Genomic DNA, 16204 nt, shown 5'->3' with positions numbered 1-16204 from the left:
ATCCTCCTCGGGGCGACACCCTGAAGTGAATCCATCCTCCCACTCCCTTTTATCTCCGTATACAACCTCCCTTCCAGCTATGCACACACAGAACCCCACCCGTCACTCTGGCTCCTCTCCCCCGCAGACACAAAGAGCTCCCAGTCTCCCCCTCAGCTAGAGACCCCCCCCTTTTCCCTTCACACAGACACCAACCTTCAGACGCACATGGCCCCCCGCACCCCCCCCATCAAATACCCAGCTCCCCTCTCACACGCGGCCGCCTCAGGGTGCCCCCCCCCCGGAACTCTTCAGGGTCCACCCCACCCACATTCTCCGCACCGAACTTCTCCATCCCAGCTCAGCCCCCAGCATCCATCCCGTTGAATATTCATAGAGCAGAGGCGGCAGCAGCCTCTCTCATTGGTTCCCCGTGTGGGTCCCGGCTTCTTCTCCCGTCCCATTGGCAGGCCGGGCTATCCCTCTCTTGTCTGGGTTAGCCCTGCCTCCCCGTCTACCCCTCCCCTTCCCCGTCTGACTCAACAGGGCGTGGAGGCTCGGCTGGGCACCGCGGCAGCTGCGCAGCCCCCCGCCCGTGCGAGCAGTCCGAGGAGCCGGCGGAGAGAGCCCCGCTCACGCATTGTTCCAGCCGCCTCAGCACCATGGACGAGCCGGACCAGTCCCCACTGGTCTCCTCCTCCGGCCCGGCCCGGCCCCAGCAGCCCCTCTTCCAGTACCAGTTCGTGCGGGAGCCCGAGGAGGAGGAGGAAGCGGAGTTTGAGGAGGAAGAGGAGGAGGAGGACGACGACGAGGACTTCGACGAGCAGCTGGAGGTGATGGAGAGGAAGGTGCCGGCCACGGCTGCGGTCCCCGCCCCGCTGCAGGACCTCGGCGGCTCCGGGGAGCCCCCCCGCCCTACAGCCCCTGAGCAGCCTCTGCCCCAACCGGACAGGAGCCCTTCCGCCGTCTCCTCCTCCTCCTCCAGCCCATCCCTCCCGCAGGAGCCCGAGCCCCCCGCCCGGCCTCCAGCCCCTCTGCCTCCCAAACCGGAGCCCCCTGCCCGCAGCCCCTTGCCGGAATCCCCCGCCGCCGCTCCCCGGAGAAGGGGCTCGTCCTCCGGCTGTGCTGGTAAGTGCCGTCCCCCGCTCCGGCTCCTGCTCCGGGGGAGGGAAGTAGCCGCGCTAGGGGGCGTGGCTGGCTTTGTGGCGGAGCTGCCCTGGGGCTGTGACGGGGGGACGGTGCCAGGGGCACCCCGGCTGGCTCCCCAGTGTTCCTCCCTAGGCAACGCCGGGCCCAGTCTGCGCTGCCGTGCGGAGCAGGGAGTTTCCCCTTTGTCCGCAGCCTCTGCTGGCCCCCTGTGGCGTCTCGGGCCCTTTTGGCTGGGCGGGGACATGCCCGGGCTCGCTGTCCCTGGGGCGCGGCGCGCGTACGAGCGGGGTGCTGCCTGCAGCGCTCGGGGAGGGGAGACATGTGCGTCTCTCCGCGTCCCGCCGCCCGCTCGTCCGCCTCTAGCGCAGCTTCGCCTTCCGTCCGCTGCTGCCCGCCCCCCGCCGCCTTCTCCGCTCCCCTGCTGGCTCGGCTCCCTTCCGCCTGCGCCCCGGCACTAGAGCTGCTCATTCGAGGCAGGTTCTTTGTCTTAAAAACACAGTTACATGGGGTCGGTGCAAATGCTCCTTGCGCCGCCTGCTGCTGCCTCCCCCCGGGCACTGCGCGCTGCGGGGGCACTTTTTTTTTGTTGGCAAGTCTCCTCTTGTCGCTGTCTGGAGACAAGGGTGGTGGCGAAGCTGGCAGGCTGCTCGTCCCACCCGTCCATTGTCCCTCAGCGCCCCACCTCCTCGACCCCGTCGCGCACGCTGGGTGGAGACTAGCGGAGTGGAGCGCCTCCTTCCCCTTGTGCCAAGCCAAGGAAAAGCTTCCTGCCGCCGCCCGGTTTCCGCCGACGCAGGAGTGATGTGGCTGCTGTAGTAGCAGCAGAGGGCTTGTATTGGTGCTGGGCATTGTTTGCACTTGAAACCCCCTCCCTCGTATCCCAAGCTACGGAGGGAGAGCAGGGAATTATTTTCAAAAGAATGGTTAAAGCTAAGAGCTAACTAGAGCTCATTAGGTACTGGAGGAGTGGTGCTTTTAAAATGGGTGACATAATTGAAAAACTCGGTGCTGGTGAATTCTTAAGTATTCAGTTCAAAGGCTATCTGAGACCTAAATGTTTCCCTGTTTGTTTTTCCTGTCTGCATCATGTATTCTTTTGTTTTGAATTTTGTAACTAAATTATCTATTGCTGTAAACATAGTGGTATTTTCCACTAGTACAGTGATGTGCACATTGAGAGTCCTATGCAATGTGAACATACTGCAGCATTGTTATGATCACTCTGTATTCTGCTCTAAGAATATGCATATTTATATACAATTTTTAAAGTACTATTTGATACTGGGTAGGGAAGAGAATGAGGGATAGTGAAAAACCACTTTCCTTATGTTTTAAGTCAATCTCTGGGAGATATAGTCAGGTGTCAGGCAAAATGTATAGATAACTTACTCACATGCCCTTACAAAAAGTGCAATAAAATATTGTGTGTCAATAGCTTTATTGTAAAATCTGTGGGAGGGGGGTCTTAGAAACTAGTAACATGAAAATAAAATCTGATCTCCAAAGAGAACCAATACAAAAGTATATACTGAGTACTAATTACATATATAAGTATGCATGTTATTGCAGGTATGGAAATAGATCACAACTACCCATCCTTTACTTTGGACATGGCACCTTTTAGAGACCATAAATGTCCTTGGTCTTTGTTCTGTTTCATGGCATCTCCAATAGGATTGCTCCTTACATTATATTGGGTACTGATTTAGTGCTGACACAAACAAAAGTACTGCTTTTAAACTGCCACCTGCATTCTTGCAGTAATACTGAGTCTTTCTTTGAAAGTGTCTAATCCCAAGTACTGCCTAAGCTAAGAGGTGCTCCTTGCATTGCCATCGTATTTTAATAACAGTCCTTCTTAGTTTGAAACTTGACAAGATCATAACCAAATAAATGTGACTTCTTAAAACAGTAAAAGTATATCAACATGCTTATATAGTTATGCTACCCTTTACTCATAATGACCCATGTGCAATACATAAGTAAAGCAAAGATATAAAAATGCAGTAAATCTAGATACAATGGTGAAATGGACTTTCTTAAACAAGTGTTTCTTCTGACCTTTTGTTATGCATCTTTTAGAAGAGCTTTGTTAAAAGGATGCCACCTTAAAATTGCACTTTTGTCTGAAACTAGCCACCTACGATTGTTACATATGGCACGTAAGATTGCAAATTTCCTTTAGTTATAGCAATGCAAACTTTTTCTATTGTTTATTTAATTTGTATATTTGACAGCATTGTGTTTACACAGATTTGCTGGCTTGTTCCCATGTAATTAGTTTTTGTGTTTGTGTTAGTTTTTGTGTTCCTCATTCACAAGCAAGGAGGGGTGAGAGATACTTTTTTAAAGAAATGTCATCCTCAAGTTATTGTACAATCATAAAAACTTTCCCAGGATATGTAGGAATGGATAGGAGTTGTTGGCTGAGTGGAAATTTTGCCCAGGAAAAGTGACTTTGAGTAGGAATGGGGAAGTGCTTGAACAGAGGGGATAGGAAGGAACAGAGCATGCCTCCTGTGCTGCTTTTAGCAGGAGATTGGGGGTCAAAATTCCTGGATCTGTTGTTTTTAAGAGAAAGGGAAACTCAGGGAGTAGAGCTGTTCTTGATTCACTCTTTTTTGAGTAAAGATGATGGTTGAATTTGGATGCAGCAGGAGAATGACCTGGGTGGTATTTTCAGAGAGAATCAAGACGGACATTAATTGGAAGGGGCAGAATTTATTAAAGACAAAATTAGTTTAAAATAATAGTGGCAGAACTGACTAGGAATGTTAAAATGTGACTATTTATGTAAATGTGAATTTTTCAGTGGTTACACATTTACATGCAGGGGTCGGAGAGGCAGGAGCTAGTGCTCATGGGGAGCCAGCTGTTAAGCCAGCCCGCTGCCACTACTAGCTCCTGTTTCCCTCCCCTCCACCACACTGTTGTCTCTGTATCAGAGGCAGCATGGGAGGTGGATGGCTACTGCCTGCTTCTCCCCATGTTGCTGCCTTTGTGGGAGGCAGCAGCATGGGGAGGGAGGCAGCTATGAGCATATGGCTCCTGACTTTCTCCCCTGCTCTGCTGCCTCATGCTGGTATGCCTGCGTGCGTACTCTGCAGGAGCCAGTTCATGCGAGGAGCTGGCTTAAGACAGACGGCTTCCTGTGTGTACTAGCTCCTGCCTGTCCCTCTCTCCCTGCCTCGTGCCTGGCTGCCTCCGCCCCTGCTGCCTCTGTGGTAGGGAGTAGGGGAGCAGGTGCTGGCTCCTCCCCCTGCTACCTCTAATACAGAGGGGATGGAGTATACATGTAACTGAAAAAGTTAACTGAGCCCTGGCTCATTGGTTAGCCATGTACTCAGATACATGTTCACATGCCTAGAACTGACTGATGTAGGATGTGCTCTTTGGGAAAGCTGGCTTTTAGGTAGGGTACATGGCAGAACTGCTGTAGTTGACTCATGTGCTAGTAGGATTACTGTGAATCAGCGAATATAACCCATGGGTTATACACATTTTTACAAACCCTGCCCCTCGCGCTATACATGACCGCGTCTTATAATTTGAGCAAAAATCAACTAGTATATGAAGACAAGACCAACAGGATAAAATCAGCATCTTCGATTTTAATAACAATTTAATGTAATAAGAGCTGAAGCAAAATGCAGGACTATGTAGCACTTTAAAGACTAACAAGATGGTTTATTAGATTATGTGGATAGTGAGAGGCAGAGTCTTTCACTAAACCATCTTGTTAGTCTTTAAAGTGCTAACATAGTCCTGCATTTTGCTTCAGCTACACCAGACTAACACGGCTACATTTCTATTACTATGTAATAAGAGCAGCAGTGTTGAGTGTATTAAAATACATTAAAAGTTAAAATGTTACTTTAATGTGAAGCTACTAAAATAATAAATAAATTTTAATACAGTTTTAAAAAAAATTGCAGTTTAAAAAAAATTCATCTATGCATTGCTGAATACGTTTATTCTGCATCACTTCAGTCAAAACTAGAATCCTCCTCCTCAGCATCTGAGTTTTCAAAACCGTCAAAACTTTTATCATACTTGCTGTCTTGAACATCCAAAACCTCGGCTAGGTGTGCTTCAGTGACGGTTGAGGTCTGTGGTGCCGCGTCAGAATTGCATTCAGAGCTAGACGAGTCGACTTCCGGAAGAATTTCACATTTACGGAATCCGTTGCCAATAGCTGGTGTTATTCTTTCCCAAGCTGCCAATACCCATTTGCAAACGTCCACGTAAGTTGCACAGCGCAGTTGACCGGCTGGAGTGAAGGTGTGCTCCCTGTTTGTCATCCAATTGTCCCATTCTTCACGGAAGAAGCACTTGAATGGGTGGTTGACAGCCACATCAAACGGTTGCAACTTGCAAGTCAGTCCACCTGGAATTACGGCAAGTTGTGCTCTCACGGCATTGATATGTTTCTGAACTGAAGTTTCTTTATGGGCGGCCAAGGCATCTAAAATTAGCAGAGGTTTTGAATTAAAAAAACTGCCTTTTGATGCACAAAAGCAGCTGTCTGTCCACGTCTTCATCACCTCTGTGTTCATCCATTCCTTTTTGTTACAGATAACAGAAACTCCGGCTGGTAATTTTTCTCGAGGCATCATCACCCTCTTAAAAATTACCATTGGTTTTAATTTCTCACCACCTGCTGTGCATGCCAAGACAACCGTAAAACAGGTGCATTCATGACCTGTGGTTGCTATACCAATTGTCTTCACTCCAGTTGCTGCAACAGACCGAGTTGTGGGTCTATTGAAGGACATAGGCACCTCATCCATGTTAATGATGTTATTAGGTTTCAAGCCCAGTTGATTAATTTCTTTATGAACAAAATATTTAAAATCATCCATCTTCTTCTCCCATTCATCAGGAAGATGTCCGTGCATGGACTGAAAGGTTATTTCTTTTCATAAATTTGTAAACCTAGTTACCTGAGCCCCCTTTAAAATAATTGATTTTCATCTCTGCAGCAAAAAGTCGGGCCTTGAGCTTTCTGTTACTGTTGACACTGCACGCTGTCTCTGTCTCTGGGCAAGAACCCACTTCACCAAGTTTTCTTCTAGTTTTGGCCACTTGGCTTTCTTTCCTTGGTACGCTCTTTTCCGAGGATGTAATTTCTCTATCTCTGCTTCTTCTTTTCTCCACTCCCGAACAGACTTTTTGTTGACTGAAAATTTTCTTCCTGCTGCTCTTATGCCATTTTCTTTTGCATAGGTCAGAACAGATAGTTTAAAACCTGATGTATATGATTTGCACTTAGGCATCCTTACAAATATTTTGTTATAAACTGAAGAGGTTGTAAAATGGCATGATTTGTAAGGCTTATATACCAGTAATAGGGTAACACTTATTGCTCAGCGGCCTCAGCTGTGGTTCCTTACCGGGTCATTAACCGCGGTTTATTACCTGGGGGTTATACGCGTCCGCAGGTAATCTAATATCTTTTTAACACATGAAAGAAAAACTGTGGGTAATACACGGGTGCATGTTATACATGGACGTGGGTTATATATGCTAATTTACAGTAGTCTTTGTTTAGTAGGCAGTAAGGAATATTTTGAGTACTTATATATGAAACTGCTCTTAATTCTCTGATGTCTCTCTTTTGAAATAGTGTCTATATATTTGTTTTATGTAAGCATCAGAAGATGTACCCAGCATTGCCCGGGTCCTTCGGGGCAGAGGTTGGCAGTTTGGGAGGGTGCAGGAATCAGGGCAGGATATGGGAGGGTGGAGCAGGAGGCTTGAGCAGTGGGGGTGAGTGTGAGAGTCAGGGTGGGAGGTCTCATCTGGTAGTTTTATCTCTCCCCTTGGCTGCCAGGGGCCTTCTGTCTCCTCCAACCCCCTGGCCCTGCTGCCAAGGACCAGGGGGAGGGACCTGGGGTAGGTGGGCTTTTTACCGGATCTGTGGCAGGCAAAATGACAGAACTCCAGCCCTGATGGCTTCTCTCACGGTGGTGTGGCTGCCCCCAATACAGGGGTGGGCAAAAAGGCCTCCGTGGGCTGGATCCGGCCCACAAAGACCCTGCCGCGCCGCTCCCAGGCCAATTAGGTCCTGGAGACGGGGGAGCGCACCAAGTTTCCTCTACCCTACCCCTGCCCTGCGAGGAGTGTACAGCACTTAGCACTATGTGCACCTGGCAGGGCAGGAGGAAACTTTGATTGGCCTGGGGGTGGAGGAGCACAGGAAGTCTCCTTCCATTGCTAGGGGCATGGGTATCTAGGGGAAACCTGGGGGGGAGGCAAAGGGTCTCCCTCACCCCCAGACCAATCATGGTTTGTGGGGGGGGGGGAAGCTTGGAAGCATCCTGGCCCCGCCCCTTCCATTTGAGGGACCGCCCCTTCCGGGCCTTCAAAAATTTTTGAATTGATCCTCAGTAAAAAATTATTGCCCACTTCTGCCTCAGTGGTTTCTCGGAAGTATAGCTCTCCTCTGTGGGCTCACTGGCCCCAGTGGTGCCACTCATTTATTGCGTTCGTCCTCTCAGGGCCCTTTCCATGTTATGGAAAACAGTCCAATTCCCAGCATTTCCTGTTTTCTTGGGACAACCAAACCGTGACTTTGAATATTTTACATTTCAAGCATATTGTGTATCTTTATAAACTTCAATTTTTTGTGGGCTAGAACAGTTAGCTTAGTAGAATATAAGAATGGCTATACTGGGTCAGACCAAAGGTCCATCCAGATCAGTATCCTGTCTTCTGAAAATGGCCAATGCCAGGTGCCTCAGAGGGAATGAACAGAACAGGTAATCATCATGTGATCCATCACTTCTTGTCCATTCCCAGCTTCTGACAGAGGCTAGGGACACCTTTCCTGCCCATCATGGCCAATAGCCCTTGATGGACCTGTCCTCCATGAATGTATCTAGCTTTTTTTGAACCCTGTTATAGTTTTCACCTTCACAACATCCTGTGGCAAAGAGTTTCACAGTTTATTGTTCATTGTGTGAAGTAGTACTTCCTTTTTTGTTTTAAACCTGCTATCTAGTCATTTCATTTGGTGACCCTTACTTCTTGTGTTATAAAAAGTTACTTTCTTTTTTTATTCACTTTTTCTACACCAGTCATGATTTTATAGACCTCTATCACATCTCTCCCCCCCCCCCCCCTTAGTTGTCTCTTTTTTCCAAGCTGGTAAGTCCCAGTCTTATTAATCTCTCCTCATATGGCAGCTGTTCCTTACCCCAGTCATTTTTGTTGCTCTTTTCTGAACTTTTCCAAATACTAAGAATCTTTTTTTGAGATGAGGCAACCACATCTGCATGCAGTAGTCAGGGTGTGGCCGTACCATTGATTTATACAGAGGCAATAAGATGCTCTGCCTTATTCTCTGTCCTTTTCTTAATGATTCCTAACATTGTTTGCCTTTTTGACTGTTGCTGAACATTGAGTGGATGTTTTCAGAGATCTATCCACAGTGACTTCAAGATCTCTCTCTTCTGTGGTAACAGCTAATTTATTCCCCTTCCTTTTGTGTATATATAGCTAGGATTATGTTTTCCAATATGCATTACATTGCATTTATCAACATTAAAATGTATCTGCCATTTTGTTGCCCTTTCACCTAGTTTAGTAAGATCATTTTGAAACTCATCACAGTCTGCTTTGGATTTAATTATCTTGAGCAGTTTTGTATCATCTGCTAATTTTGCCAACTCACTGTTTCCCATTTCTCCAGATCATTTATGCATATATTGAATAGGATTGGTCTTGGTATGGACCCCTGGGGAATACCACTAGTCAACTCTCTGCATGAAAAATTACCATTTAATCCTAGTGATAGAAATGTAGCCATGTTAGTCTGGTGTAGCTGAAGCAAAAAACAGGACTATGTAGCACTTTAAAGACTAACAAGATGGTTTATTAGGTGATGAGCTTTCGTGGGCCAGACCCACTTCCTCAGATCAAATAGTGGAAGAAAATAGTCACAACCATATATACCAAAGGATGCGTGGGTGTCTTAACAAAGACTCTAGTTCTTACCCATTACAAAGATAGCTTCCCCAATTATCACCTCTAATATCATTAGCTCACAGACATTTACTTCCCCCGCATCCTCCTTCTGTTCTGAAATTTGATTTGTCCTTTTCATATGTGTTCTTCTTTTTAATTGTATCCTTTGGTATATATGGTTGTGACAATTTTCTTCCACTATTTGATCTGAGGAAGTGGGTCTGGCCCACGAAAGCTCATCATCTAATAAACCAACTTGTTAATCTTTAAAGTGCTACATAGTCCTGTATTTTGCTTCATTTATTCCTACTCTTTGTTTCCTATCTTTTTAACCAGTTATCAGTCCATAAGAAGACCTTCCCTCTTATCCATGGCGCTTACTTTGCTGATGCTGGAACAGTTTAACCTAAGTATTTAGTTTGGTTCCAGTTTGGTCTCTATATGAAACTGACAGGGTTAAATTTGTGTGTACTGTGGGGTAGTATAGCTGACAACTAAGGCTATGTCTGCATTGCAACTTGCTGCATTCAGGGGGATTTTTTTTTTTTTTAGCCATCGGGCTTTCTTGCGCAAGAAATTAACGTTGCTGTCTACACTGGCCTCTTGTGCGAGAGGGCTTATCCCTGAGCGGGAGCGTTGGAGTATTTGTGCAAGAAGCACTGATTTTGTACATTGCAACATCAGTGTTCTTGCGCAAATACTCGTGGCCAGTGTAGACCGGTGGCAAGATTTTTGCACAAAAGCAGCCACTTTTGCACAAAATCTTGCCAGTGTAGACGCAGCCCCCTTGTTTAGGTGACAGATTTCAGAGGTAGTCATGTTAGTCTGTTTCAGCAAAAACAAAAAGGAGTCCAGTGGCACCTTAAGACTAACAGTTTTATTATGGCATAAGAATGGATCTGAATAGGAACTCAGAATGGCTTTCACTTTTCCACTTTTAAATATTTTCAGCTTCTTATTCACATCCACCTTGACTGAATTATCTCTGATGGAACTTGCATCTGTGTATCCCTACTATCTGTTTCTTCTTCTTTTACTTCATGCATCTGATGAAGTGAGTTTCAATTCAAGAAAGCTAATGCTATAATAAAATTGTTACCCTTTAAGGTGCCACTGGACTTTTCCTTGTTTAGGTGGTTTACATAGAGTACTGGGAGAGCTCTCTTCCAGCACTGGTTCCATGACCATACTTTCACTTTTAATGTTTTAACTGTAGACTTAGCTCTAGATAGGATGAAGCAAAAAACAGGACTGTGCAGCACTTTAAAGACAAACAAGATGGTTTATTAGGTGATGAGCTTTCGTGGGCAATTGTATCCTTTGATATATATGGTTGTGCCAATTTTCTTCCACTATTTGATCTGAGGAAGTGGGTCTGGCCCACGAAAGCTCATCACCTAATAAACCATCTTGTTAGTCTTTAAAGTGCTGCACAGTCCTGTTTTTTGCTTCAGCTACACCAGACTAACGGCTACATTTCTATCAGTATTCTAGATAGGATGGTTATTAGGGATGTAAGTGACTAGTTGACTATTCACATTTTCCCCTTCATCTTGCTGCCCCTATGTGTCAGAGGCAGCAAGGCGGGGGGAAGGGGAAGCGGGAGCTGGTACTGGAGGGAACTGGCTTAAAAGCTGGTTTCCCCCAGCGTCATCTCCATGGTGCCGCCTGCTCCCCCAACCGCACTGCTGCCTCTTATCAGTGGCAGCAGCATGGGGGAGGGGAGACTGCTGCAAAGCAACCTCTGTGTGCAGCAGGCCCAGGCTTACTTCAGGCAGAGGTTGCTCCAGCAGCAGCCCCTGTCTGCAGTGGGTCCCAGCTATCCCCAGTTCAGAGCTCTGCATTTAAAATATAGTAAGGAGCTGGAAGGGCAGGCTGCCTGCCTCCTACTGCCTTTTAAATTGCAGAGCCGCAGTGAGGTTTGATCCTGGACCCGGTGTGAGCTGGGACTGAGCCGGGCTGCCAGTTGATTAATCAAGTAGTCAATGTATCTGTTCAGCCTGTTTTTGATGTTTTTGAGGGCTTTATCGCATAAACTTTGTTTTGTTGTATATGTTTCAGGTATACTTTGAGATTTCATGTGTGTGCCTTAGAATTTAGAAAAATCACTTTTGGGAGGAAGTTGTCTAAAATATTTAAGATTTGTTTGTGGTTTTTAATTCTGTTTGCATTTTGATTAATTTAAAAGTTCTAGTTAAACTGATAAAGAATGGAGTAGGTATTGCCGGTAGTAAGAACATGTATGATGACATTTTGGACAAAGGAATCTGTACATTGTGTCAAAATTTAATAAATATGAATTACTGTATCCCATTAGAATACTTTATCCTGGAAGTCATCCACAGACATTGAAAATATGGAACTTTTGAGTATAAATTTGATATTTCATTTGTAAATGCCATATTTTAGCTTTGTGGGTTTTTTGCCTTATTATAAGTATGTTTCATAAAAGTTTTTTTTATGGTGAGCATCATCAGCAACTTTTCTTAAGAATTAGTGTAAATGCTTTCAAAAGATCTCCCACAAAAAAAGAAACTTTAACAGCGACTCTTAGGTTATGGAAACAGCAAAGGATATGCATTTACTGTGTTTGAAAATGAATGTATTTTGATTTTGTTCCATGGGTTTATGGGCTATTCAGATATTTTTATTGCAATTTAATCTATGTAAAGATATCTGCATCATTGAATGCCCATATCATTAAAGGATGTATAAAATAAAAATAAATATATTTTAATCACTATATATTTCTCGAGATACCCAAGGTAAAGCTACCCAGTGAATTATTATAGTGGAAATACCTAGCAGAATATGCTACCTGTCTTGATGCTGGGTTTTGTGTTTCTGCTGCAAGCGGCCCTCTTTAAATCTGAAATACAATTATAAGTTTAATAAAAAACTGAGACTGAACAGGCTAAGCATATAAAAAATCAAGTAGCACTAGTAACGAATACCATAAACTGCCTGCTGCTCATTGGGGTTGTGTTTTTCTATCTGTACACAATCTAAAGGCTGCAGTATACAGTTTCCCACTTTTGCCTTTGAATTCACCTTACAAGATGAGGAATGTCAGTATAACTTATCCATCAACATTCAAGCCTGGCTTCATAAAACAGTTTAGTTACACATGAGGAATTCTTAAACAGGGCTCAACAACCATAGCCCCAAGCAGCTAAACAGAAGTGGAGCTAAGCAACCCAACTCCTAGCCCAGTACCTCATGGTTAAACATAGTGACCTAGCCACATTCCCTTTTTCTTCCTAGTAGTGTGCAGCTATTACAATCTCAGACCTACATTAAATATACAGTTCTGAAATATAATTGTATTCTATTCAGTTGTTTTGGTGCATATGTTTTAATATGCTGTCCAGTACAGAAAAAGCAGCACACACTATTAGAATATGTAGAAGAGATTAAGGTTAAAGGATAGGAATGGCATGCCACAACCATGAGTGTATATGCCAAAATTCCTTGTCTGCATCATCAGTTTAACAAGATGATATTTTTCTTGATTATTAATATTTGTTTGAAATACTCTCATTTTCACTCCTAATTTAATATAGTATGTCATACAATGCAGTTTTCCTCTTCATATATCAAACTTAGACTATAGGTTTATTTTTGCTTTTCAGTTCCCCCTTTTACAGCCGTTTTCCTATGGGATATATGTAGGAGAGGAGAGTGATCAGTGTGAAGACTGGTTCCAGTAGTAATATCTGTAATGTTTCTCTTATGCTTTAGTTCTTGTGGTCATGTTTTGTCTGAAATCTTGAAAGTCATTGCCTAGCTCTCTGGATGGGAGAGGGTGCTATTACTTTCTTCTTTACTGTCAATTCAGTCAAAGCATCTATTAAATTTTGCAGTGGAACACTTGAAAATAGTCACGTGTAGACCTAATTTTACTTGTTCTGAGCATCTGATTTTTACTTCTATGGAAGTTGTGGATAGTTGACATTTCTGGAAAATAAAACCTTACTGTCCAGAGGACGACTTCTACTCACCAGAGGTTGGTGGTATTTATTTTTGTCAGGAGTGCAGAGAATGAGTCCAGTATGGTTTAAAAGCAATTCTTTTGTAGAAAGTCCAGCACAGATGTTCCTCCTTCTTCCGGTGTCTGGAAATGGAGAAGTAGACCAAATTTCCAGCAGAGTTCAGGGCAGCACTTTGAATGAAAAGTCCCACCATTAATATTTGCCTTGGTTAGATGAGATCAATTTGGAGCTCTCCTGAATGCTCTCCACTTTCCATCCCTTACCCTTTCACAGCTTCTGCTGATTTGGTATTGGTGTGTAACTCACATGCTAGTTTCACTTCGCTGCTATCATGGACCCTATTTCAAGAATACTTACTGTATCAAGTGGGAAGGCTTTTCCCCAACCACCTCCCCTCTCCCCCGCCTCTTAAGTTTTGTTGCAATGCCATTTTGGCTTGTGCATTACTTATCTCTTAAGCTAAAGGTGCTTGAATATTTTCCTGAGGTGGAACCCAACTTAGTAGAAGGATTGTATTGTAGCACTGGCATTCATCCAGATCACTTTCTTTCCTCCAGAATCACATAGCACCTATCAGTACAATAGACATTTTTAACAGTTCAATGTAAATTTAGTTTGTTTATCTTTAATGGACTATAATGCAGAAAGTTTAATCCTTTTTTTTTTTTTTTTTTTTTTTTTTAAACTACAGTATGGTCAGATCTTGTATATTACATATCCACCCTCCCATTCATTCTGTACTACTCTTCTACTCCCCTGCACATGGATTCTCTGCTACCTATCCCCCTTCACCTTTCTCCATGCACCTGCTTCTCTGTTCCCTAGATACAGGCAGTCCCCGAGTTACGCGAATCCGACTTATGTCGGGTCCGCAGTTACGAATGGGGCTTTTCTCGCCCCAGAGGACGGGAGCGGCGGGATGCCCAGTTGTGCCGCGGTCCCGCCGCCCGCGTCCTCCGGGGTGAGAGAAGCTGCTCCGCATCTCCCTGGTTTGCTGGGGGGACGCCGGCAGCTGGACAGCTGCGGCGCGTCTGAGCTGTCCCCCTGCCCGCGTGCTCCGCGGCTTTGCTCCGCGTCTCCCTGGTCTGCTGGGGGGGGGGGGGGGGCGCGCAGCTAGTGCACTCCCTCCTCTTCCCCCCCCCCTCCCAGCAGACCAGGCTTTTCTCCGGACGCCTGTGGTAGAGCAGCTGGGGCGCTGCCGGTTGGTCCTGCAGCGCCGCTTTGGGCGCTACTGGACCAACCCGGCAGCACCCCAGCTGCTCTGCCCCAGGCGTCCCCAAGTCAGCCGCTGCTGAAACTGACCAGCGCTGACTGCAGGAAGGCCGAGGCAGAGTTGCTCTGCCCCAGGCTTCCTGGAATCAGCCTCTGATCAGTTTCAGCAGCAGCTGACTTGGGGACGCCTGGGTTTCTTAAGTTGAATCTGTATGTAAGTCGGAACTGGCATCCAGATTCAGCCGCTGCTGAAACTGACCAGCGGCTGATTCCAGGAAGCCCGGGGCAGAGCAACTTTCAGAAACTGTGCTCTGTTTTTGAATGAGAAATCAGCTTATTCTTGTAATTCTAACCTTTCTTCAGAGTTTCTTGTAGGCCATGTCCTCCCAAGGTAAACTGGCCGCCTCAAGCTGCAGCACATACAATGCTGATAGGCCTCTGCAAGAGCTCACTGCAATTTTCACCCTGTTCTTAAGGCAGGGGTGAGGAACCTTTTTTGGGGGGTCCAAGGTTGCTGCCTCACAGAAAAATTAGTCGGGGGGCCTCATGCAAGTATGAAGCAAACCCCTTCCTCACTGACGTGGCCCCCAGCTGAGGAGAAAGACATTCCCCTTGCACGCCAGAGACTAGTGAAGTCCAGGTTAGTAGATAAAAATCCGCTGCCACCACCCAAGTAATGGTAAGAAAACCAGGGAAGAGATCACTTGGGAAATCTCAGCCCTAAAGTAAAACCAGGACACACACAAATTAACCAATACCAGGTTAATACAAAAAAAAGAGAGAACTTTTATTATCACCACAATACTCCTGTTACAAGCATAATGACTAGATTGGAAAAGTCACCAATTAATATACTCATGGGGGACCCCCATGGGCCAAAAGATTATTTACAAAGATTCCCCACTCTTGGAAATGTGACCATCTCCTGTATCTAGTATGGAGATGCCACTGTACATAGGCCCAACCATAGGATTTGGGGGAAGGTCAGTGAGAAGGCTCTTGGTAGCAATTACAGTAAAGCAGTACTTAACTGATTAGCTCTTTGATCTGTTTCATCCCCTCCATGCTTCCCCTGTCTTTGTGCGGAAGAAATAGAATCCTACTGCCTTATGATGGTCCATGCATAGTGACACAGATAAGGGCAGCTGTGACTGTTCGCCATCATGGACCAGTAAGGGCATCTACCCTCAGGCTTCCAGTTCCCCAGTGTTGTCACCTTTTTTGATGGTAACCTGCATCTCTCTCCATCCTACTTGGGATATTTGCAAGTAGCACAGTTCCTTGCCTACACTGTGAATCCCCAAGCAGTAAAGCAGGCCCACTGAGGAAGTCTGGTGCCTGCCTGCCTCAGAGGCTATAAACACAGCCTCACAGTTACCCACCATTTAATGACTGCACAGCTCTTTTTTCTAAGCAAGCACATTTATTCTTTAGGTAAAAATATTACAGAAAAACATGCTGAAACAATAAACAAACCTACACACATGCTAATAAACTTACCAGAGATCACCCCTTGACTCCTGTAAAGGATCTGGCAGTTGGCCAGTCCTCCAAACCCCTTTAAAGGGTTTTCTGTGATGGTTTTCATAACACTGTTAACTCAGAACAAGCACCTCCATGACATTGAGAATCACTCTTTGATCCATTTGGGACTAGGAGCTGTTCTTATGGAATTGATCAGCAGATAAAAGGTCCCTTCCTCCAGATGAAGCTTCAAAGGGTGAAATATGGAAGTGGGAAATTTTAGTCACTTGAAGATCACATGGCTTTCTAAAGCTTACATTAATCCTGCCTCCCAGATAAGTTGCATACAATCTTACAACACATAAATATTTGAATTTTTAATATAACTTGCTTCTCAGATATTCAAATTCAGTAAGGTTTGACCAGAATATTACAGAAAA

At 45.3% G+C, this 16204-nt stretch overlaps 1 protein-coding gene across 2 annotated transcripts in view; it reads left to right on the top strand.

Moving 5' to 3' along the window:
- Positions 1 to 503: 503 nt before the first annotated feature.
- RTN4 (reticulon 4) overlaps positions 504 to 16204 on the top strand; it is a 71509-nt gene continuing 55808 nt past the window's right edge. For both annotated transcript variants that reach the window (XM_075925494.1, XM_075925492.1), the window contains exon 1: positions 504 to 1107. In XM_075925494.1, the coding sequence (XP_075781609.1) occupies positions 642 to 1107 (466 nt within the window). In that variant the 5' untranslated portion in view covers positions 504 to 641. The remainder of the gene's footprint in view (positions 1108 to 16204) is intronic.

Source organism: Pelodiscus sinensis, chromosome 3 (assembly GCF_049634645.1).
Source record: "Pelodiscus sinensis isolate JC-2024 chromosome 3, ASM4963464v1, whole genome shotgun sequence".
Lineage (NCBI taxonomy): Eukaryota > Metazoa > Chordata > Testudines > Trionychidae > Pelodiscus > Pelodiscus sinensis.
The sequence above is the reverse complement of the archived record's forward strand: the minus strand, read 5'-3'. Positions and strand labels throughout refer to the sequence as shown.